Source organism: Heteronotia binoei, chromosome 1 (assembly GCF_032191835.1).
Source record: "Heteronotia binoei isolate CCM8104 ecotype False Entrance Well chromosome 1, APGP_CSIRO_Hbin_v1, whole genome shotgun sequence".
Classification (NCBI taxonomy): domain Eukaryota; kingdom Metazoa; phylum Chordata; class Lepidosauria; order Squamata; family Gekkonidae; genus Heteronotia; species Heteronotia binoei.
In genome coordinates, this window is record NC_083223.1 from 245,724,445 (window position 1) to 245,749,543 (window position 25,099).

General features: G+C 46.0%; 1 protein-coding gene across 1 annotated transcript in view; it reads right to left on the bottom strand.

Annotated features, from left to right (window-relative positions):
- OTOF (otoferlin) overlaps positions 1-14,324 on the bottom strand; it is a 199,353-nt gene extending 185,029 nt beyond the window's left edge. Inside the window, exon 1 of the mRNA XM_060250592.1 lies at positions 14,226-14,324. Within this exon, the coding sequence (XP_060106575.1) occupies positions 14,226-14,304 (79 nt within the window). The 5' untranslated portion in view covers positions 14,305-14,324. The remainder of the gene's footprint in view (positions 1-14,225) is intronic.
- Positions 14,325-25,099: the final 10,775 nt, after the last annotated feature.

A 25,099-nucleotide genomic window follows, 5' to 3' on the forward strand; every position in this document is an offset into this window, starting at 1 on the left:
TTAGCTCTGAAGTGGAGAACAAGCTGCTACAGTGTTCCATGTGCATAGATAATTTGTGCCAAACAGAACAGCCTCTGAGCTCCTGTAATGCCTTTGCAAGGCTCGGTTGCTCCTGTTCTAGAATGATGTATTACGATTAAAAGACCTGTAGCAAAAAAAGCGATTTGGTTCATTGGTCTCAATCAATATGAAATTAAGCTCCATCACCGCCTCCTTAGCATCCCTGCCTGTTCTGCTCGCTGACCCACAATCTCACAATAACTGTAGCTCATTTAGTGAGCCATTCATTTCCTGCCAACGCTAGCCCCTCTTGATGTTTGGTCCTCTTTAAGGAAGTATAGCTGATCTGTGATCTCCAGCTGAGAGATCAGCTCCCCTGGATAAAATGGCTGCTTTAGAGGTTGGTCTCTATGGCATTATACCCTACTGAAGTCTTTCCCTCCCCAACCCCCACTCTTCCCAGATTCCATCCCCCAAATCTCCAGGTATTTCTCAACCCAAAGCTGGCAACTCTAGCAGCTCCTCTAAGGAAAGGAGTCAATTTGTTCAGTGATCCTTTTCATAGATACTAGAATCTGAAGCAGTTCCAGTCTAGGTTTTACTCATGTCTTAAGATAAGTTGGCTAGGGGATGATGGACTCTGCCAGGGCTTTTTTTTGTAGAAAAAGCCCAGCAAGAATTTATTTGCATATTAGTCCACACCTTCTGACATCACCATTGTTTCATACAGGGCTTTTGTTGTAGAAGAACCCCAGCAGGAACTCATTTGTATATTAGGCCACACACCCTGACACCAAGCCAACTGGAACTGCTCAAAAAAAAAAGCTCTGGACTCTGTTAGGCTTTATGTTCCTTTATTCATTTATCCTGAATAAGTTACTATATATTTCTTAAAGAGACCACCAGCACTGGTGTCAAGGATGAGATCTGAACCCATTCACCCCCCCCCCCTTTACTGCACCCCTCTGCACAAATCTTGTAACCTCAGGAATGACATTTCCAGGGATTGGCATGAACTGCAGGATTGAAAAGGAACACAGGAACGCATCATGTGCCTACTGTACATGAGTGGCTGGTCCACACCAATGTTTGTAGCCTACTATGAGAAAAAGTATATCCTTCAAGGTCACTTTCCTGTCTAGGGAAGTAAAGGAATCTATATCATTACTTAATTTTAAGTGGGATTTGTCAATAGAGGGTTCATGTGACAAAAATGTACATGTGGGCTGTTGCCAGACAGCAGCAGGAATCTCGTAGGAGTCCTTTGCTTGTTCTTCCACTTGATCAGCCATTTCATACATCATTTCCTCTACAAATAGTTCAAAAGTCTATGGCAAGACACTGCCCATTCCAGATTTCCACATGGTTTCCCTGCACCTCAAATCTCATATCTAGAGAATGGAAACAGGAATCCTGCCTTCTTCATACATATCTACATCTGTATGTGTTCACATGGTCATCATTTGCTACACCCATTATGACACATATGCATTATTTAAGGGAGCCCTCCAGAATTATCTTTTGTTTTCCCCTCAAGGCACTTGGGTCTTGAGTCTGGTGTTGAGTTCCTCATAGCTTCTCAGCATATATATTAGTGTACTTTATTAGTAGGCTTTCTCCCCGGTTGGGAGCTGCCAAAGTCTCTTCTGTGTTGGCTCCCAATTAGGTCTGAAGGGTGAACTGGAAGCAGGAGGAGTAAGCCCACATTGCATCGAACCTCAGAGAAAACTTCATCCATGAAGCCCCCTGCCCACAGCCTTTGCATCTCGCTGTTGTCATACACAACCTATTCTGGATACTCTACACTTTCATTTCAACCATCTTTGTCAAGATCAGTTTTCAAAACATTTTGTCACCTCAGAGCACAGTATTGTGTGCCACCCAGGACCCTTTGCAGTATCTGGGAACAAAACTCACACTGGATGTGGAACAACATCCCAGCATCCTCTGCAACACTGCAAGAGCTTTTTAGTGTTCACAGTTTAGACAGCACAGTGCAGAAATTTTGTTAGATGCTGTCTATAAAAAACAAAATGCTGGAAGCAGCTTGTGACACAGTAAGACAGAGATCAATAGCTGAAATCTGACGGAACCAAACAATTACACAGCAGAGAACACAATATAAGCAGCCTGTGAAATTTCCTATTAAAATAGCAGGTGAGAAAAGAACACATCAAAAATGGGACAAAATCAAATTAAAGCAAAATATAGTGGGCATAAAGTTCTTAGCCAGACTAGTTATAGGTAAAGTTGCCAACAGACCTGGAGAAAAATGTCCTGTTCCTTTAATAGAGGTATAATGCGATATTATCTACCTGCATGCCATGAAAAGCTTCCACTGTTCATTTCCACACACTGTACACTAGCAAAATTATTAATTTGATTCCTTATAGTGAATCTGGGAAGGGCATGTTTATTGACAAAGGTCAGGAGAAATATTATCTTCTTGGAAAGTTGTTCCAGAAGTATTGGGACAATGGTCTCTACATTTAACAATAAGAATAAGCAGGCCCTTCTAGACTCTCCCATGCAGTTAAAATGTGAGTGGGAGGGACATAAACAAAGGGCTCATTAATCAGTGGCCCATGAGCCTTTTAAGTGTTAATGCACCATTATTTCTTATGGCTATACCTGTACTTAGAAGACATAAGAATATTAGAATATAAAAGAAGCCATGTTGGTTCAGGCCAATGGCCCATCTAGTCCAAGACCCTGCATCACACCGTAGCCAAAACCCCAAAACCCACCAGGAGGTCCACCAGTGGGGCCAGAATTCCAGAAACCCTCCCACTGTTGCCTCTCAAGTACCAGAGACAAATCTACTCCATAGGAAATAGTGGCCCTTTGAAATATGAATGGACTGAGCTGCTGATCAGCTGTGAAGTACTGAAAAAATGGGTGGTAGTCCTGACCTTCAGGCCAGGGCTATCCCCCATTGTTAAAGTGTCTCCCAGCTGGTCCGCTGTAGTTAGTATTTGGGTGGGAGACCACCAAGGGAGTCTTTCAGATCTATATACCAGATTTGTTGTTGTTTTAATAGGCACCCAAAACCACACAACCATACATAAAATGAGTCACGAACCTATAAAGCAAACAAATAAATTCAAAAACCAGAAAGAGACAAGAATAGTATTAACACAGCCAGGGGAAAAAACATACAAACAGAAGGCAAGAGAGCCTGTTCTATCAGCAGACAAAAGAAGCGAAAAAATCAAATACAGCTACATTTTAACTTGCTGACAAAAAGCCAGAAGAGTGGGAGCAGGTGTGTGTCACTTGGCCAGAGGTCCCATGTGTCTTAATTCAAACGTCAAGAACCGGAGTTTGCCCATAATTGACATGGTCCTGGTTAACTGCCAGGCTTGATCTTTCTTTCCCTCCATCTCTCACAAAGTGTACTAAGCTAAAGACAGATGTCATTGGGCATGGGTGATGTTTGCAGATTGGCTTGTGGCTGGGTGGAGTACATGAAGCTGCCTTACACTGAGTCTGCCCATTGGTCTGTCAGGGTCAGTGTTGTCTGCTCAGACTGGCAGCAGCTGTCCAGAGTCTCAAGCAGAGGTCTTTTACAGCTCCTACTAACACACCTGACAACCCTCATCTACGGCTCTGAATCGTGGGTTTTATACCGTCATCACCTGCGACTTCTTGAGCGCTTTCATCAGCGCTGCCTTCACACCATCCTCAACATCCACTGGAGTGACTTTGTGACCAACACTGAAGTCCTCAAGAGGGCGGAGGTTAAAAGCATCGAGGCACTGCTGTTGAAGACGCAGCTGCGCTGGGCAGGGCATATTTCTAGGATGGAAAACCACTGCCTTCCCAAGATTGCTCTGTATGGCGAACTTTCCACCGGCCATCGAAATAGAGGGGCACCAAAGAAGAGGTACAAGGACTCCTTGAAGAAATCCCTTGGCACCTGTCGCATCAACCATCACCAGTGGTCTGACCTAGCCTCAGATCGCAAAGCATGGAGGCACACCATCCACCAGGCTGTCTCTTCCTTTGAGAACGCACGCATAGCTGGTCTTGAGGACAAAAGGAGATTGAGGAAGAATCACACTGCTACAGCACCAACCCCAAATCAGACTTTTCCCTGCAGCCACTGTGGCCGGATCTGCCTGTCCCGCATTGGTCTTGTCAGCCACCAGCGAGCCTGCAGCAGATGTGGACTACTGCACCCTTCTTAAATCTTCATTCGCGAAGTCAAGCCGAGAGAGAGAGAGAGAGAGAGAGAACTCACCATCAGAGCTGCGCAGGGGTGGCCAACGGTAGCTCTCCAGATGTTTTTTGCCTACAACTCCCATTAGCTCCAGCCACTGGCCATGCTGGCTGGGGCTGATGGGATTTGTAGGCAAAAAAAATCTGGAGAGCTACCGTTGGCCACCCCTGGATAGTGGATAGAGTATCCGACAAGGATCCTGGAAGACCTGGGTTTGGGATCCCCACTTCTACGATTGAAGCTCACTGGGTGATCTTGGGCCTTCCACAAATTCTCCACCTGGCTTAGCTCACAGAGTTGTTGTTGTGGGAAAGTAAAGGAGGGGAAAGCAATCTTCTAAGCCACTTTGAGTCCCAAATAGGGGGGGAAAGTGGAATATAAATAAATAAATGCATCTTTATCATCTCATTTGGAGATGCTGGGGATTGAACATGGGATCTTCTTCTGCCCCACAGCTCCACTCCCACACAGGACTGATTTCAGGGGTGTTAAAATGGAGAAATCTTTCTCCCTCCCTCTCATTCAGTTAATATACATATATGGCTAGATCCCAGTGGAAGTTGGGTTCAGATAACCGGCTCAAGGTTGACTCAGCCTTCCATCCTTCCGAGGTCAGTAAAATGAGTACCCAGCTTGCTGGGGGTAAAGTAGAAATGCCTGGGGAAGGCAGTGGCAAACCACCCCATTAAAAGTCTGCCATGAAAACATTGTGAAAGCAACATCACCCCAGAGATGGAAACGACTGGTGCTTGCACAGGGGACTACCTTTACCTTTTAGAATGATATTCACTTCACAAGCAGCAAGGATAGAGACAACATCTGAATTTCCTTTAGGATTCTATCAAACTTCTCATTCCTTATGGTCTGAGTTGAAAAATCCCTGTGTGGACTTCATTTCTCTCCCTTGTGCAAGTTGAACTGCTTCTTTTTGTACCACTTCCTATTTCTTCTTACTATTTTTTCCTGTTAAAACCAATGCCCTTTGCAACATTATTTTCACATCAATTGAGTATAAATGGCATAAAATGGCATACAAGAGCCAAACGAATCAGGAAGACAGGCAATGCAGAGTAGAACAAAAAAAGTTCAAAATGACCAAATTCAGTAAATAAAAAGACCTGAAATGGAGGCACATTCATATTGAGGTCCTAGTTCAGACTGCAGGTCCATGGGGTTTGGGATTTTTCTAAAAGCTGGCTCTGGGAGTTTCATACGAGGAGGAGAAAATAGTGCTGATTACCTGCTGCTTATCCCCAGCATCTAGCAAACACAGATACACTTGTCGGGCTGGGCCATGTGGAGCTGGGCTATCTGTGTACCTATTTAAGATTAGGTAGCAGAGATACAAACTTTATAAAGGACACTTACAAACACAATTAAAGATTTTAAAAAATGTAAAACATGCTTAAAACATTAGCACTTCGCTAGTCTTAAAGGTGCTTTCTTTCTATCTTTCCCATGTGATCCAGGGAATGGGGTATGGGGTAAAAGAAGCTCTGCCAATAGAAGGATGAGAGGCTTGGCTCAGTAGCTCTGCTGTGCGATTGAGAGCTTGGCAAAGCAACCCCTCCCTCCTCCTCGAGAGGAGCCTCAACCAATGGAGAAAATAGAGGTTTGCTCTGTAACTCCTGGACAGTTGAGCATGCTTGGCAAAGCAATCTGTAATGCAGAAGGAAGCAAGAGAGGGGGAGAAGGAAGCAGATGACAGTGAGTTGCTCGGGGGGCCTGATATGGCCCCTGGGCTGCATGTTTGACACCCCTGTTTAACCCTTCCCACCCTCAGCAGTCCCACTGAATGAAAAATGACTTTCCCCTTGGCTGCTCTTAGTCATGAAAGTGGGGGGAGGGAGAGCCTTGTTGTCTTTTAATCTATTTATTTATTAAAATATTCTGCCTTTGCTCATGGCACAAACCAGCTTACAAACTCAAATGTAAAACATACAAGAAACTCCCAAATAACCTCCCTAAGGAAAAAGATTAATAACTGCGGTCCAGTGCTAATAACAGCTAAGGGAGGGGGCAATTTTGTTTGACAAAACCATACCAGTTGGAAAGGGTTAAATCCCTCTTTCTTGCTGAGTCCCCTCCCCTCCCCAGCTGCAATTTCCATTATTAAAATTACCAGGAAGATTGAGTCAGAGATCTCCCAATGGCTTGTCTTATTTGCCCCCAAGCCAATGGCCATGAGCCTATCCTGTACCAAATTCTATAAATTAATAGTGCATTGTGTGAAATACTTTGCTTTGTTTGCTCTGAATTTATTGCTCATAGATTTTATAGGATAATCTCCAGTGATATGAGACAAAGAGAAGCATTTCACTTCATGCCATTTATGTATTTTTAAAATCTTTGCTTAGCCCAGGGCCAGACTAGAAATTGTCCAGCAGAGGCCAGAATAGCTTCCCTAGGATTTAACAGCAACATCTGAAGGCCTGCTGCCTGAAGCAGTGGAGGAGAGGGGCTACTTAACCCAGTCCCTTCTAGCCATGACATTTCCCCCCCTGCCAGAAAAATAGATATGGAAAAGAGATATGGGTTGGATCCAACCAACTTTTCTAATGAGCTAAGAAGGGATCTCCTGACCATCCAAAAACTCAGTGCTAAGAATTATGGGTCCTGCATGCATAAAAGCTGTATGTGACAGGGAATATAGTATGAGGGTGAATTGTGAGGGACTAATTGAAAGAGCTGGCTGGATCCAACTGTATGTGTAGAACTGTATGGCTGCACAGTAAATACATACGCAATTAGGCTCTTTTGCCCTAACTTGGCTGGCCCAGACTAACCTAGTCTTGCCAGATCTCAGAAGCTAAGGGGGTTCATTCTGGTTAGATCTTGGATGCCAAGACCAGCAAGGAAGTCCAGGGTCACTATCCAGAAAAAAACCACTTCCACCCATCTCTTGCCTTGAAAACCCTACAAGGTTACCATAAGTCATCTGCAACTTGAAAGCACTTTACACAAATGCATACACACATGTAGGGTCCTTTAGGCATCATGCTGTTGACTTCACACCCAAATGTATCCAGGACATTTTTATCTCACCTTCTCCTCCATGTAGCTCTAGACACTCTGCAGGGCTCTCTTTCTGTGTCCTTCTTTCCTCACAACAACAATCCTATGTGACGGACCCAAGATCCATGAATGGGGCTTAGGACCAATCATCCGAGTCTAGTGCTCTGAACACTACACCACCCTGGGTCTCTCCAACTTGCTTCTCTTTCCACCCTCAATGCACGTCTGTACATTCCTACAGTCTAGCCAGAGTCTGTTATTCAACGAACACCGACATTACAGAAACTCATAAAGTCATGATTAAAACGATATGCAATAACCATTTCAGGAGATGTTAAATAATAGCAGCCGGGGAAGCTAGAAAAGCAATATACCAACATCCAATTCATAGGAATCCCTCCAGAGTTTACTACATTTCTATTGACATTCTACCTTCTCAATTTCAGTCTGGCTTCTGCAAAGCAGAGTCAAACTCTTCTAAGCCCATTGACCTTAATGGTCCACTGATATTTCTCTTAATTATGAAAAAAGAAATATTCATTTGGATAGAGCATCAGTACCAAATTCATAAAACATTTCCCCCGTGTTCAGCATATACGATAAGTAGAATGCATACTATTACAGATCTTATAGACCTTGTGTTCTCTGACTTGCAAAAAGTTTTCAACCAAATCCCTCATCTGAGGCTGCTAACTTCGCTATGAGATCAAACATCTTCTTATGGGCCTGTAACCAACTTTTATTTTAAAAACTTAGATACTCAAAGATCCTGGTCGACCTGATTCAATTGGTAATGTAGCTCTTAAATACACCAAAAATGAGAGATTTTTGTAGATCTGTCAGGTCTCCCCTGACCACCAGTGGGGGATGGGGGGGTAGGGTTGCCAGATCCAGGTTGGGAAACTCCTTGAGATTTTGAGGATGCAGTATGGAGTCTAGAGCGGACAGGGATCTCAGCAGGGTACAATGCCATAGAATCCACCCTCCAAAGCATCCATTTTCTACAGGGGAACTGGTCTGTTGTAATTCCAGGAGATCCCCAGGTCCCAACAGGAGGCTGTGATCCCTAGGATAAGGGCAGCTTGGCATGCCCAAAGAGCCCTGAAGCAGGCTCAGTGAAGTGGCTCCTGAGGTACTAGCAAGCACTGCAGGATCCTTTTGGACCATGGTGATGATGAAGATGGATTTAGGATGGCCCAGAGCCTCACACCTGCTGCCAGGGTTACTGCAACCCAGCTCTAAGCCAAACAGACTCTGCACTACCAGCACTGTTGAAACCACTTGGCTTAGGTTTAGGGCTGCCAGCCTCCAAGTGGGGGCTAGAGATCTCCTGAGAATTACAGCTGATCTCCAGACCACAATTCCCCTGGAGAAAATGGCTGCTTTGGAGGATGAACTCTACAAGATTAGAAGTTCCTCCCCTCTCCAATCCTGGCCTTCCCCAAGCTCCACCCCTAAAACCTCCAGGTGTTTCCCAAGCAGGAGTTAGTCACTATATATAAGTAGCTCTGAGCTGGCAGTGGCCCTGTAGGGCAGCAACCCCCTAAGAGTTTTCATTATGTTGCTTGCAGAAAGCAAACATGGCTGTCTCCCAGATGTTGCACTTGCACTTATTTTACCAAGGTCATATCATTAACACCCTTCTGGAAGTGGTCTGTGGAGAACTCCATTCATTCCGAAAACCAAAATTAAGTTGATGCTGTCCTTACTTGGAGACAATGCTGATGCCACACCCTATTTTTAATTCATGATATCACTTGGAAGTATATGATAATAAAAACGAGGGCTTCTGACCTTGTGCAGAGTACCTTTTATCATCATTGATACCGAAACCAGGAGAAAAATCAGAGAGACATCACTTCTATCCTAGGCACAAGAGCCAGTGGCGTATAGACAGTCATGGGGATAAGTCCATCAAGGGCTACTAGCCAAGATGACTAAAAGGAACCTCCATTTTCAGAGGCAGTAAACCTCTGAATGCCACTACGAAGAGAAAGCATCAGAGGAGGGCCTTGGCTTCGGTGTCCTGTTCACTGGCCCTCCAGGACAACTAGTAGACTGCTGTGTGAACCAGAATGCCGGACTAGATGGACCACTGGTCTGATGCAGCAGGTCCCTTCTTATGTTGTTACATTCTAGTGCTTACAGTGTTGAACACAAAGCCTGGAGATTTGGTTTTAGATCCCTCCTGGGCCACTGGGTGACCTTGGAATGATCACTTGGTCAGTCTGACCTACTTCACAGGATTGTTTGGGGGTTGAAATGGGGAAAGAAGAACCAAAGATGCTACTCTGAGTGCCTTGGAAGAAAGAGGGGATCAAAATGTGATAATCAGATGAGATCCATTATATCTACCAAGCAATAAATGTTCTCCTACACACACACACCCCAAAGTGACTGCAAATACTGACAGTATACACACTGAGCTGAGAAAGGGAGCTCTTGAAAGCTTGCACCCCTGGACATGCATCTAGCTGTTATGCTGAGCTTTGGGTTTCATTCAAGTAGATTACAGTTACAAAAATCTCTCTAATCACTAAATGATTCACAAGAACTTTCTGAGAAAAACAGCCTCAAGCTTGGTGTTGTGGAGTGGAGAGCAATGTAATCTGACAGTGACAGATGTGTGAAGCAAGATGATCAAGGTCTTTCTGAGAGGTTCAAGTATTTACTATGTGATCCTAAGCCCAGCTATATCCTTCTACACCCCATTGACTTCAATAGACTGAGAAGCACATAACTGCTTAGGATGGCACTGTAAAAGCAAAAAAGGAATTTCTTTTGGTTGTCATCCTCACACTCACAAGGAGACCAGAACCACCCACTTTTCACAATTCTGGTTTTACAAGCATGAAATGCTGCATCAGATCTACTGAATGGCTTAGTCTTAAATTGCTTGTCTCCCAGGGGGTCCAGTCCCACAAGACACATTTCATGCACAAGCTCTGCTGAAACACAGCTGCCATTCATTCCAACACAGCTTCAACAGGAGACCTTCTCTGATGGATCCTACCTAGAATTTGTAACCAGAATTAAAATGTACTTTATAAAATGAGACAAAAATAGAACAGGAGAATTTCCCTATGCCTATCCCAAGCACAAAAGTCTGCTTTTGTTTGGAAGGAAGGAAGGATTTTTTAAAACAAAAACAAAAACCAACAGCAGAATATATGTATTAGAAAAATCCTTCATAGTCATAATTAATTAGCATCACTTTAGTTTTCAGCTATTGCTTTCTATTTTTGAAAATTAATGGACAAATGAACTTTTGCTGTTCTTGATGTTAAGAATCAAGAGATGAAAAGACAGGAGAAGTCTGGTGATTTGTACAAACTTTGGACCAAAAGCCAAATTGGGATCAGAGAGAGGAGAGTGCTGGACAGGCAGGCTCTGAAACAGCATGGGAGTTCTACTCTGAGTGCAAAAGATGTTTTGAATGTAGCAAAGGACAGATAACACACACAGCTCTTTCCACCTGAAGATATATAAGAACATGAGGGTCAAAGAAGATGAGATACAAGGTGACCCATGATCGAATTGCCCTACAGCTTTTTGAAACTTTAAAACCAGCTGTGGGGGGCGAGGCTGAATTTAATTGGATCTGCTACGCTGGGAGAAAGGGAGAGTCAATACAACACCCTGCATAATTTTCCTAATCTCCCACACAGGCAAGTCCATTCAGGGAAAATATACAATTGTTTTAACTTGTGAAACTCACTGTCACAAGATGCAAAAACTGCTTCTTCGCACAATACATCATTAACTCATGGAACTCACTGCCACTAAATGATTGTGCTGGTATAGTTGTTTTAAAAAAAGATAATTACACTAACTCTCATTTAATTACACATTACATTTTATTTCATGTTCATTTTAAGGAACTGCTTTTTCAAATGGGAGAGGAGGTACGAGAAGAGAGCACCTTTTAAATCTTTTCATTCCCTCCTGTTTTCTTCACTAGGAAACATAGAGGGGGGGGGGGTGTTTCTTCCTATAAAGAGAATAGAAGCAGTTCCGCAATAATGTGTTTTCCTGAGAATTTGTCAAACAGCCTTAAAATATGTCACACCACCTGGCCATCACCATCTATGAGTTAATGATGCATTGCGTGAGAAAGTAGTCTCTGTGTGTGGAGAAGAAGCTCAGGAAACAGGTCCAGAGGCTGGCCATCTTATTACGCAACTTAATAATGGATACAGTGCCCTGGTGAAGAACCAAATGTACTTTTTAAACAGAGGCAGTGGTTTAGAATATTTCAAACACTAACTAGTCACCAGCACTAGTTCCATCCACTGACAGAGGAAGAAGACATCAGGAGGAGGAGGAGACTGGATTTATACCCTGCCCTTCACTCGGAGTCTCAGAGCTGCTCACAATCTCCTTCTCCTTCCTCTACTCACAACAGACACCCTGGGGCTGAGAGAGCTCTGTCAGGCACTGCTCTTGAGAAAACAGCATCTGACAGAGTTATGACTAACCCAAGGTCACTCCAACAGTTGCAGGCAGAGGAGTAGGGAATTAAACCTTGTTCTCCCAGATAAAAGTCTGCACACTTAACCACTTCACCCACGGCTCTCTTACGACTCTTGGTCCACCAAAGTCAGTATTGTCTTCTCTGACTGGGAACAGCTCTCCATGGTCTCAGGCTGAGGTCTTTCATATCACCTGGTCTTTTTAACTGGAGATGCTAGGGACCACTGAGATGCTCAGATGCTCTACCACTGAGTCCCAGCCCCTTCAAGCAGTGACATAGGCATGGGCCTCCTTGATTCTCCTTGGCATGATGGCTTGCATGTGGAGTGAGCAAATGGGGTACATAATTTGGGGAAACTGGAGAGAGCATGGTTGCCAACTGTTTGGAGAAAAAAAATAATCTCCTGTGTCTATAATAGAGGCTTAGTGGGATATTCTTTTTATCATGTTATATACCTCTATGCTATGAGAAGGCTTCTACTGCTCATTTTCACTCATTAAGCCTCTATTAAAAGCACAGGACCTTTCTCCAGACCTGTTGGCAAACTTAGAAGGGAGGCAGGATCTCTTGCTTCCATCCCCAGTAAGGAAGCAGGCACTACTGGGAGCCAAAGGCTCCACATTGCACCCGATGAAGCTTTATGTGGCCATAAACTCACCAAGCTGCCTTCGACTGAGTCAGACCATTTTTCTACTAAGGTCAGTACTGTTTATGCTGCTAGGCAGCAGCTCTCCAGGGTCTCAGGCAGAGGTCTTGTATATCACCCACCACCTGATCCTTTTGTAGCTGGGAATGCCAGGGATGCCAAGGACCTTCTGCATGCAGAGCAGATGCTCTGCTGCTGAGCCATGGGACCGAGGCTGGAGTCTTTTCTTATGTAATAATTGCCTTGAAGCTTTTAGGAAAGTTACTTTGGGAATCATCTGGAAGTCAAGATGATTCATTTTGTTTTTGCTATGGGGGAGCCAAAACTTTGTTTTCACTCCTTGCCCCACTAGGAAACTTCTTCCAGCCTCATTATGCCTTTTTCCTTCCCCTGAGCTGTTTGGAGAGGGGCTGCCCCATGGGGACAACAATATTCATGCCCATACTAGAAACATGCAGATTGTCAGGTCTGATGTTTAGACACACATTTGTACTTGGTCATATGAACTGAAGCAAGGTCATGCCTAAGATTCCAAGAGCCAGGAAGTGCCTCCTTCAGATCTCCCCTAAGTCATGAACTCTCTCAGGCAAGCCGCTCCATCACCCTATAACAGTGGGATGATCATTCTAGACCATTTTATGGGGCTCCCATAAGCACTAGTGCCACAGTGTAGACAAGGTGCTTTGAAATCCAAAGATGCTAAGATCCTTGCATCTGCAGCACACAAAAGATGATCTTGGGGCAACTGGTGCCTTTCTGATGCATGTCCATTCAGCTAAATGTGACTGGTGTATTGCAGAGTAGATAAGTTAGGTCTAGGCTCCCTATTAACCGTCAGACATGACCTGCAGGTTTTCCTCAATTCCCACATTTTTTGGGGGGGGGGAGCTGATTTGGATTGGGCATGTGTGTCAGGCACAGAGCAGAGGCTTCTGTCTGCTTCCATGCACCATCTTTTAAAACCTGAAACAGTTCCAGGGGATGTTACTTGGAGTTGGACCTCTGGGGAAACCCCTCTAAACCCCTGAGACTTGGGTAGCTTCCCAACCTGGGCCAAGTAGTGCCCCCAAGATCATTTTAAGTTGGGAACACCTAAGGGTGAGGAGAAAGGGGAAGACTCCTCTCCAAGTGTGCCTCTGTCCCAATCTGAATTGAGATTGAACCAAAGGCAGTCTATGGGTGCATTCACACGCACTAAATGATGCACTTTGCAACTGGATTTTTATTGTGTAAGAACAGCAAAATCCCCTTGCCATGTGAAAGCACCCTATGCTGAGGAGAACCCACAACTCAAGTCTGACAGTTCCACAGGGAGGAGGAAACTCTGTAACATGCGAATCAACAGGCGACATTCATCGGTTGTGGGCTGCTTCCAGTGTACAAGCGCTGCTGCTGCTGTGGAACATGCCGTGACTGCTGTCATGTCTGAAGGCGTGCCGGAATGCAGCGGCATTACCTGTTCGCAAGCCTTGCAGCTGTAACAAAGTGATGCGTGTGAAGGGATCCAGGCGGAAAGGCGACCGCTTTGCCTGTGCGGCAGTCCAAGGAGTATCCGGATCGCCCCCCTGCCCACTGCCGGAGAGTTCACCCACGAAGGGAGGATTTTGCAGAAAGATGTCAAAGCCTCCACTCGCCCGGCATCCTTTTTTTTTTTAAGTCAAACTCCTGGCCAACTTGCAAAGCGGTCGTGTGAATCCGCCTGCAAACCTGGGTCGGCGCCCGTCTCTAGTCCTGCCCCTGCAGCCTTCCAGCCCCAGAGAGACTCCTTTGCAGAGGAACTTTCCCTTCCCCGGGGAGGGAAGGCACCCGAACCCCCAGGCATGCAGTCTCTCAGTCCCACCCGCCCTCCAGCCGGCCAGGATAGGTACCTCGAAAGGCCACTTTGGCGATCCGGTCGCCTTTGCCTCGCAGGTCCGTGACGGTCTTCAGGTGGACGATCAAGGCCATGGTTGGGGAAGGGGGGGGGCGCGGCGGCGATCCGGTCAGGCTCCCTTCAGGGCGCCGCCATCCCCCTCCTCTTGTCCCGGCGGCGGGGTGACCTTCTGGGGCGGAGGAGCCCTTTAGCCATCGGACACTCCTCCTCCCATGCCGGCCGGCAGCGGAGCCAGAAGAGGCGCGGGCGGGAAGACTTTGGCTGCCTAGCTGGACTCGCCTCGCCTCGCCTCCCTGCTGCTCTCAATTATTCAGGAGGAGCGCCGCGCCGCCCGCCTGTCCCACACCGCTTGGCGCAGAAAGTCCCGCCGGGCTGCTCTGCTCTGCTCGGGCTGCTGCGCACTCCACCCCCCGGGGGGCATCGCCCCTCCTGCCGCCTCCTCCGGCCCTCACCAGGAGGCTGCCGCCGCCGCCCCGCTCCTGGCCAGCCTCTCCAGCCCGGCGCAACTTGCCTTTGGGCTCATCCTTCTTCCCCCCGGCTGGAGCTGCAGCTGCTGCCTCGCCTTAACCGCTTGGCTGCTGCCGCCCGGAGAAGGGATCGCGGTGGCGGGGGGGGGGGGGGGGGAGGCCGGGCAGGGCTGGGCAGCCAGTCCCTGGGGGGGGGGGGGATCTGGGGAGGATGAGCCCAGGTTCTTCTGCTGCCTGCCTGCAGCGGCCCAGCCCAGCCGGTGCAGTGTGAAGGGCAGGGGAGACAGAGCTCCAGCGATTGAAACGCCAGCCTTGTCCCTTGGGCTCTGTTGTGTGTATATAGACTATGTTGTGCCTGGCTCATTGGAGCCTGGGAGACTGAGCTTGGGGACTCTGGAACAATGGGCAGTAGGATCCAAATCCCTGCTGCCCTGCTCCAATCACGGGCCCCCTGCTGGTTTGTATGATCCAATGACGTCCTTGCGCGGGAACAGTGAAGTGTATATACAGTTGGCCCCCTTGGCCCAGTTAGCCAGTCTTAGAGTTCAGCCTCTACCATACTGGTCTTAATAAAAGAGCAACGATCACAGCAACAGCGTCTCTTCTTTGCACGGAACCCACTATATTATTCGCTCTCTCGCAGGTTTACTCGCACCATCCTACCCGCCCCCCCTCATCGAGATTGCCTGTGAGAACTTCAGAATGGGCAGCCCACTTTCTGGCGAGAGACCCCTTTGGCTGGGCCTGGTTCTGATTTCTCTCAAGTTGGATCAAGGCAGGGTTGAAGGTCCAGATAGTCCAGCGTCCGGTTTCCAAAGGTGGCCAGCTAGGAAAAGCTTCAAGCAGGGCATGAAGGCAACAGCCCTGCCCCACCCCCCTCCCTTCCGTCAGTATCTAAAACTTGGTATCTACCAGGCATTCTGCATAGGATGCAGATGAGAGATCTTGACAATGACCTGAAGGATTGTTTTTCCTTCCAACCTCCTCACCACCACCACCACCCCCCGCCAATATCTGCCCTGGTGGAGGGGCTATGGCTCAGTGGCAAAGCATCTTCTTGAAATGCAGAAGGTACCAGGTTCAGTCCAGACTTCCAGAACATTTCCAGTTCTGGTCAGGCAGTAGGTAACTGTGAAAGACCTCAGCCTGAGACTCTGGAGAGCTGCTGCCAGGCTAAGACCATGCTGATCTTGATGGACCAAGGGTCTGTTTGGATATGAGACAGCTTCCTGTGTTCCTGGATAACTCAAAAGGTTGCCGAGTTTTGTTTTGTGGTGTGGTGTGCCTTTTGTTTTCAGAGCTCTACTGCCTCTCTGCATGGAGGTTCCATTTTAATCGCCACAGCTGGCCATTATTTCTATAGCTGTTTTTAATGCACAACAAAAGCCCCACAATTCATATTTTCTCTGTCCTCAGAACAGCAGCCCTGTGAGGTAGGCTGAGCTGAGATATTTGAGAACAGACACTTCCCTTAGAGTTGCCACCTTTCCTGGCAGGCCTCTGAAGCACTGGCACATGGAGCTCCACCTCACCTGTTGCAAAAGATGCAGCTGTTAAAGGCATAGGAACCCTGGCAGGGAAAAAAGGTGGCACTCTTTCATGTGGAAGATTTCTTAAAATCACAGCTGGCTTGGCTTAACATGCAAGAGAAGTGTGGAGGCACCACTCAGTAATACACAATCTATTCCTTACATCCTGCTGCTTCTTGGAAAAGCTAAGGACGTCCTATGCAGCTCTCATTTCCTCCATTCTATCTTCACATCAACCCTAGGAGGCAAGTTGGTCTGAGAAATGATGACAGGCCCAGGATTACCCAGCCATGTAGCAAACTCTCAGGAGAAGCAGGTTTCAAACTAATGGCTTCCTGATTCGAGGCACACTGCCCTGGCTGTGCTTTACCCCAAAAAGGCAAAACAGGGCTTAAGGGTGTATCAGTTAGTTCAGTAATTCAGCAGGGGCCATGTGTCCTGCACAGAGGGGATGATTCGGAGGGGGCATTCAGAACTTCTGGCTTGCAAATGGGCATCTGAGACTTCAGGCAGGCCCATCTCCCTGCTTGCAATGGCTTCTGGCAACTACTGGAGGAGAAGTTGGTTAAAACACACTGCCCTGAGGGGGGAAATATCCTGTCCTTTTAATAGAAGTTTAATGAGAGGTTATTTAGCAAGGAGAAAAGGTGAATAGGTGGCGTACAGCCAAGGCTTGTTTTGTAGAAAAAGCCCAGCAGGAACTCATTTGCATATTAGGCCACATCCCCTAACATCCCCATACTTTTGCACAGGGCTATTGTAGAAAAAGCCCAGCAACTTATTTGCATATTGGGCCACATCTCTGATACCAAACCAGCCCAGACTGTGTTCCTGTGCATTCCTGCTCAAAAAAAGCCCTGCACACAGCAGACAGGAATCACACCAAACATAGAATCATAAAGCTGGAAGGGACCTCCAGGATCATCTAGCCCAACCCCCAATGATGGAGTTGGCTGGCAGAAGGGTATGCCCTTGATCCTGTATCATATGATGACATCATTAATGCACCACATCTGGATTGCTGTTTTTTATGTCCCATCTTAATTTGTGCTTTGAGGGACATTCACTTGTGATGTGATGGGAGCTGGTTAAAGGTTCAGTGTGATTCCTGTCTGCTTTGTGCCACCTTTTCAGGAGCTTGTGGAGGAAATCCATCCTCATAAAGTTGCCAAGTGGCCTGGAGAAAAATGCTTTGCATCTTTATAGCAGAAGCTTAGCTGTTTAGAATTTGCAGATGGATCTTTTTATGAATAGAGGTAAATAATATCACCTGCTTCTCAGGTTGTCTTACTGATCCTTTAAATTTGTTTATTGATAGTCCACCTTTCTTGCTTCCACTTCTGAAGGGTGATGAAAAATACAGTGCAATAAAAAGCATTTAAGGCTGCAATCCAAAGAATGCTTTCCTGGGAGTAAGCTCCACTGGATAAAATGGGTCATGCCTCCAAGTAAAAGTGTTTAGGATTGCAGAATTCAAAAGCAAGGCAGATAAAATAACAAGACATACCATTAACAATGTGCCAAGTGGATAACAAAGTCAGAAAACAATGCAGTGAAACCAAGATAATACATACAATAAACCCATGCAATAAACCACTATCCTGTTTTCTTTATTGAAGCACCCTCCTGAACAATTCCATTTTACTATAGACATTTTCAAGGAAGTGTGGCAGACAGACATTAAATCTGTGTAGCCTTCCCCTTCCTTTTGCCCTTGCGTCAGAAGAAGTTTCATCAGCTTGACCCCTCCATGACAAACTACTGTTTGAGGTACAGAAGCAAAGCCAGTAAAAGAGGAGACAACTCTCTTTGCGACACCATATAAACTCGCTTGTCACAAAGCAGAGAACAGGATTCATTAACGCAGATGCCAGAAGTGTTGCCACATCCCCTGACCTCCAAGCTCCCCGTGCCATCCACAAATTCATGGGAGACAAATTAAATAGGTAAAAGTCTTCCATTGGAGCACCCCCATGCAGAAATCTGTTTGACTTCTGCAAATGCTGGAGCTACTGAAAGCAGAAGAGCTAGGATTGTCAACTGTCTGAAGAAAAAATGTATTGTCTCTTTAAGAGAAGCTTAATAGGCTGCTATTTGCCAAGTGAGGTTATTCAACCAGCTGCCACAACAAGTTTTACATGGCCATTTCTATACTTTAAGCTTTCATTAAAGGAACAAGACATTTCTTCCCCAGGCCTGTTGGCAACCCTTAGAAGAACCATACCAGGGAGGAGTTGGGGAGTGTGACAATTCAAGTTTTACCTGGACTTTTTTTTTTGCCCTAGAATCATTAAATTTAATCAAATAAAAGCTGCTTTGGGCAACAATTACACTAAAGCAATACTGAAAATAAAGATTGGGGGAAAGATCTAAACCACAGGAGGGAAAGACTATATAGCAGCAGAACTTCACAAACTGTAATTTAGTTTTAACCATTCATCTCCCAATGTGATCACAATAACTTATTCAAGCCAAAAACCACCACCAAGTAATTTCTGTCTCTTATTTCTTTTCCATGTTGAAAAATGCATTATAAATGTCTGGTCTGTCAACATCTCTCATCCTAGCTTCAAGATCATCTCTACATCTATTTCTCTGTGGATATCTAAATCTGCAGATCAGGGCCACGCTGACACTAAACAGATTTTCTTGCAAACTTGGGGGGCCCCAGGTTTGCAGAAAATCTGAAAACAAAAACAAAAAATACATGGGGGGGGGGGTTAAATTTCCCCAAAACAGAGTTGTCTGCACATGCAAAGCCAATGCATATATCTCCTTCTGGTGATGGTGATGACAGCAATGGAGGGAGTGCCAGGAAGCATAACAGGTCTGGCAACAGTTATGGGCAATGGTGGGGGGAAGCAACAACAGCCTCAGCGTTGGCAGTGGTGATTGGGGGGGGGGAGAAGCTGCATCAGAGAAAACCTGGGAGCTGTGCTGGGTCCACAGGTGTTGTCAGAGATGAGGGGAGCCTTGGCAGCCATAGGGATGACAGCAGGCTTGATAGAGAAGGCTGGAAGTGAGAGGCATGCAGGCCCAGAGAGGGTTGCAGCAAGGAGAGGGGGGAGCCATGGCAGCCCCAGCATTGATGGCAGCAGTGGGGTGGGGGAGAATCTGCAGCAGGCTGAAGCTAGGAGCCATGGTAGGACTGATGGAGTAGCTGCTGATGGAGTGGTAGGAGCCACAGTGACCCTGAGAATGGCACCAGTGATTTGGGCAAGAAGACATTGCAGTAGCAAAGGCCAGGAGCTGGGCCAGGCCCATAGGCAATGGTCACAATTAAGATGGGGAGAGGGAGCCCATCCCTGCAAATAGCACCAGTCACCGCTAGTACATTTTAAATTCTAAACTATCAAGTTAATTTGAATATGCTAAGTTCAAGTAACCAAAATTGGCTTGGTTGACTGATTTGTCTGCCCTCCCAATTCCTCCCCATTAACATTTAGTTCTCCAATTGTAACTACGATCAGGCCTCGGATTCAGCAGGAGCTCATAGGAGCACAGCTCCTGAACCTTTCTGAGAGTTCCACCTCTTCCTTCCTGCCTTGTCCATTGAATAGTAGGTGCAGCTGCATAACAATCCTGGATGAGCTCCATCAATTTTTCTACAAAACGAACCCTGACTACAATGAACAGTTTTTTAAAAATAGCTCCATATTATCTGGAGTAAAATGACCTTCCTTTTAAGAGTGGGTTATCAGGCTGATTTACCAGGTGATATTATTTACCCCCATGCCATGAAAACAACTCATTTAATGGTGGTAGAAAGTGCCATCAAATTCCAGCCGACTTATGGTGACCCCATGGGCTTCTCGAGGCAGGAGGTTTCAGAGGTGGGTTGCCATTGGCTTCCTCTGCATAGCAGCTCCAGACTTCCTTGGTGGTCTCTTATCCAAGAAGTAACCAGGGCTGACCCTGCTTAGCTTCTGAGATCTGATGAGATTGAGCTAGCCTGAGCCATCCACATCAGGACCCATTTGAAGCTTCTGTTAAAGGGATGGGACATTTTTCTCCAGCTTTGTTGGTTCCACTTATGCTCTGCTGTGTGGTTTCAGACGCCATGCCCCAGAAAAACACCACAAGAAGCACACTGGTGAGAATCTAGGTCATGACTCCTCCCTGTTGGCTTCTGATGTTGACCAGAGAAAAGTTTTGCATTTTAGCATGCTTTGTCAGTTCTAATTGTCCCTGATTAGGGGGGGAGTGAAGGCACCAGGGGCTCTGCAATAGAGCATAGGCTTCACATGCAAAAAAATCCCAGGTTCCATTCCTAGTTACCTCTGCTTGAAAGGAAAGACCTTTCTTTACCTGGAGAGTGCTACCAATCATGATAATATCTATCATCATGGACCAACGTCCTCCTGACTCAGCAGAAAGCAGCCTGATATCTTTGCATGACTGGCCATGGGGACATAATGTAGGTTTTCAGAACACCTCAGGGCAGAAAGTGCTAAAGGGACAGTCAGCTAATGCAAGCATGCAGAGCCAACTACTGAGAATAAGAACAGCTGCTGGATATAGTTATGGGGGGGAATGGCCCAGATTCCAAATCAGCAGCCATGTTAGTCTGCTACAACAAAACAATACAAATCTTGTGGCACCATACATATTTATTATGACAGAAACTTTCATGGACTAGAGCCCAGTACGCATAAATGCAGGAACGTTTACGCCATAATAAATGTTTTGTTTTATCGCAGATGCAAAGGATATGGGATAGCTATCCTACTGCATTGTGGCTCACATCAGAAGTACACACCTTGTCAGGTCTGTACCTTGTGGTGTGGGAGACAGAAAGCTGTCTTTGCAGACAGAGTTGATCTTCTAAAGTTGTCTTTTCCTTTTGGAGAACTTTCTTTGAAGCTTAGAAATCTGGGCAAACTCCAAGCCCCACTTGGTGTTTGACAACCCTATCATGTCATATCCATGTCTCTTTAGGGTTACCAGGTCCAAGTTTGGAAACACCTGCAGAGTTGGGTGTGGGACCTGAGGAGGGCAGGGTTTGGGGAGGGGAGGGACTCCGATGGGGTATAATGCCATAGAGGCCACCTTCCAAAGTGATCATTTTCTCCAGCTGAACTAACCTCTGTTCCTTGGAGATCAGCTGTAAAAGTATAAAACCTCCAGTTATTATCTAAGAACATAAGAGAAGCCATGTTGGATCAGGCCAATGGCCCATCCAGTCCAACACTGTGTGTCACATAGTGGCAAAAAAAAAAAGGTGCCATCAGGAGGTCCATCAGTGGAGCCAGGACACTAGAAGCCCTCCCACTGTTCCCCCAACCAAGCACCAAGAATACAGAGCATCACTGCCCCTGACAGAATTCCATCAATACACAGTGGCTAATAGCCACTGATGGCTCTCTCCTCCATATGTTTTCCAACCCCCTCTTGAAGCTGTCTATGCTTGTAGCCGCCACCTCCTGTGGCAGTGAATTCTGTGTGTTCATCACACTTTGGGTGAGGAAGTACTTCCTTTTATCAGTTCTAACCTGACTGCTCAGCAATTTCATTGAGTATCCATGAGTCCTTGTATTGTGAGAAAAGGAGAAAAGTACCTGGAGGTTAAAGAGAAAAAAAAAACACACTGTGATCCCATTTTGTTGCAATCACTTGAAGGCTGGCATCTCTTTCACTGACATGCATCCCTTGATTTTGTCTTCCAGGCTTACAGAAGTCCTAGCAGAGATCTTCCATTTGATGGCAAAGGAAATAGACAGGTGAGATATGCTAATTCAAAGCAGGCTCAAACCTACAGGTGCTGCTTCTATCTTCCCCAGTAAACAAACGATTGCTTTTAAAAGTTCCCAAGCAGGATGCAGTAATTTCCCCACCCACCACCCCTCTTGGGTAATTACAGTTTCTGATATGACACTTTCCCCTGGAAATACAATCTTTTATGGTCTATTATCTCCATGTGGCCAATGCAGGGCACCTTGAGAGCATAGCCGGGTCTCTATCCAGATCCAACTGAATATTGTAACCCAGTGCAGCCTTAAGTATAGGTCTCATCTCCCCACTCCACAACAAACACAAATACTGTGGTTCTGTGGTGGAGTCTCTGCTTTGCATACAGAAGCTGCCACATTCAGTCTGTGTCAGCTCCAGTTAAAAAGCTCAGGTTGTGCGTGATGTGAAAGACCTGGACCTGAGAGAAGTGCTGCCAGTTGGAGAAGATAAGACTGGGCCAGCTGTACCAGTGGAGTGCCTCAGTGTAAAGCCCCTTCATGTGTTGACAGGCAACATCTGTCAAACTGCTGTTTTCTGCAGTCGCTTCTGAAGAAATGCTTGCCCTCCCTTTTTTTTGGTGTGCTTTCTCTGTGTTGTCAGAAGGGGAACTAAAATGGGGAAGACATAAAGGTGATTAAAACCCTGTGCATCCTTTACTGTGCAAAATCTCCCTTCAAGGCTTCATGCTTGAAGTATAAAGGAAGCACTGCATATTAGGGTTGAAGCCTACCAAAATGATTCTATCACTTCTATGTTACATTTTGTATCTCAGCCTTCTTCCAGTGAGCTCAGGGCAGCCTACATGGCTCTCCCTTTCCAATTTTATCCTCACAACCAACCTGTGAGGGAGGTGAGACTATGAAAGAGATAGTAGCTCATTCAAGCAAACTTCAAGGCAATGATAATTTGAACTCAGATCTTTTTCAGATTTGAATCCAGATCTTCCAGACCCTAGTTCAGAAATATAACCACTACCCCACACTGGCTCGCCTTCAGAGCACTATAATCTCTGAAGGAACCTGAACAGCTCAGTTCCCTATCTCCCTGTTTTATTGTGTCCCCCCCCCCCCTCCATTTATCATTCAACTGGCATCCAACTGTCCTTAACATGTGAAGTGCAATTACTACAGTCATTCCTCTTCAGGCCTCTTTTTGAGTTGTGTGTTGTGGGGGGCTATTTTATTTTATTCTATTTGCAAAGTAATAATTTTCTGAATACAAGGGAAGGGGAACCAAAAATGCAGAAACTGCATGAGACATACTGCATGGAGAAGAACAGGACAGAAATGTTTAAAATAAGCAAACTGCTAGCTTGAGTGTGGGTGTCCCCGCTTTACTGCCCTGTTCAGTTATGAAGTCTGCATTCAGAGGGAATGAGCGGGCTACCTTCCATTCATGACATACACAGTGTATGGAACTGCCTATTCTCCTGTCAAAGCAGAATGGAAGGGTAGGGAGTCCATTACTTGTTCCTGCACTGTATTTTTTCAGGACATGGAAGGCAGATGAAATCACTTATTTCGCTACAAATGCAAGAAGCCTGGACCAGTTGCCATTGTGAGGCTGCTTTGCTTCTAGAGTGTTTTATTCATGCTACTTTGGGAGTCATTTGAAAGGTGGTGTTGGAGGAGAGTTTTACGGATACTGTGGACTGCCAAAAAAAAAAAAATGTGGATCCTAGATCAAATCAAGCCTGAACTCTCCCTAGAAGCTAAAACTAAGGCTGTCATATTTGATCACATTATGAGAAGACCAAAGTCACTGGAATAGACAATAATGCCAGGAAAAGCCAAAGGCAGCAGGAAAAGAAGAAGACCCAACATGAGATGGATTGCCCCAATCAAGGAAGCCACGGCCCTCCATTTGCAAGACCAAAGCAAGGATGTTAGGAGTGGGATATTTTGGAGGACATTAATTCATAGGGTCACAATACGTCGGAAGCAAATTGATGGCATTTAACAGACACACATGCTTCCTGAGGCTGAATGTTAGTTTTGTGCTGGTCTTTAAACCGGGCTTTTGCCAGGTTTTATTGCTGGTTTTTAATATGGATAATTCTTATGCTTTACTGCTTTTCCTCATTTTATTTGTTTCTACTTTGTAAGCTGCCTCAAGCAGGTCTCTGGAGAAACAGCTTATGAATTTTCTAAATAAATGAATGGCTGCCCACCCCCATAACAACCAGTATGGAGCAGTAGTTAGAACATCAGACTTGCACCTGGGAGACACAATTCTAAATCCCCACATTGCTTCTCTGTTTTTATGGAAATTATAGCAGTGTAGTGTTTCTCCTTGGTCCAAACCTGCTTTTTCCACTTTCTGGGAATATGCCACATGTGCCCCTCTTTTCATACAAAACAAGTTTGGAGGGGTTGTTCAGAAAGGTTTCTCTATCTGTGTCTTGTGGAAATCTAAAATTACATGCATGGGAGCATGTTGGCTCTCAGGGTGGTGGGAAAGGTGCACGGGTAGTTCAGACAACTCTCAGGCATCAGCCTGGGTGACCCCAAAGCTGGTTAATTAAGTCAAAATGACAGCCAGAGTCAACAGGTGAGTGAGGATGGGCTCCCTCCCAGGCCATGGCAGAAGCGGGGGAGAGAACGGCAGCTGCCCTTTGTTGCTGCAGCTTCTCACTTGGTTGTCCAAGAAAGCAAGCAAGCAGTTGTTCCTACTTGCCTATCTTTCCCCTCTGGTGGGGAGCTGTTACTGCCTCTAGAAATCATCCTCAGTGTTTGCTTAAGGTGGAGGTGAACAGTAGTGTAATGTACTGAGTCTGGAGACGTTCAACCACAAACATCCTTTATTAGAGAGCACATTACAAAGACAACATGGCAGGGCTGGGTCCCCACTTATATGCATTCACCTGGAACAACCCACTCCCAGTCCGGTCCAATCCTGACCGGACAGATGCTGACCTCCACATATCTTAATAGGCGGTCAGCATCTGTCCCTTACAGTCATGTGACCCGCAGTTTCCCGCAGCTCACCTCAGCGCGCATAGTCATGCTGTGTTGGAAATTCAGGGATCAAAATGCAGCACACAACACTCCTCCCCCCCCACTCAATGCAATGCACATAGTTCTTTAGGTACGCCAGTGGCCGCCGTTCCCCTTGTGGCCGCTGAGGTTCGACCGGGTAAAGGG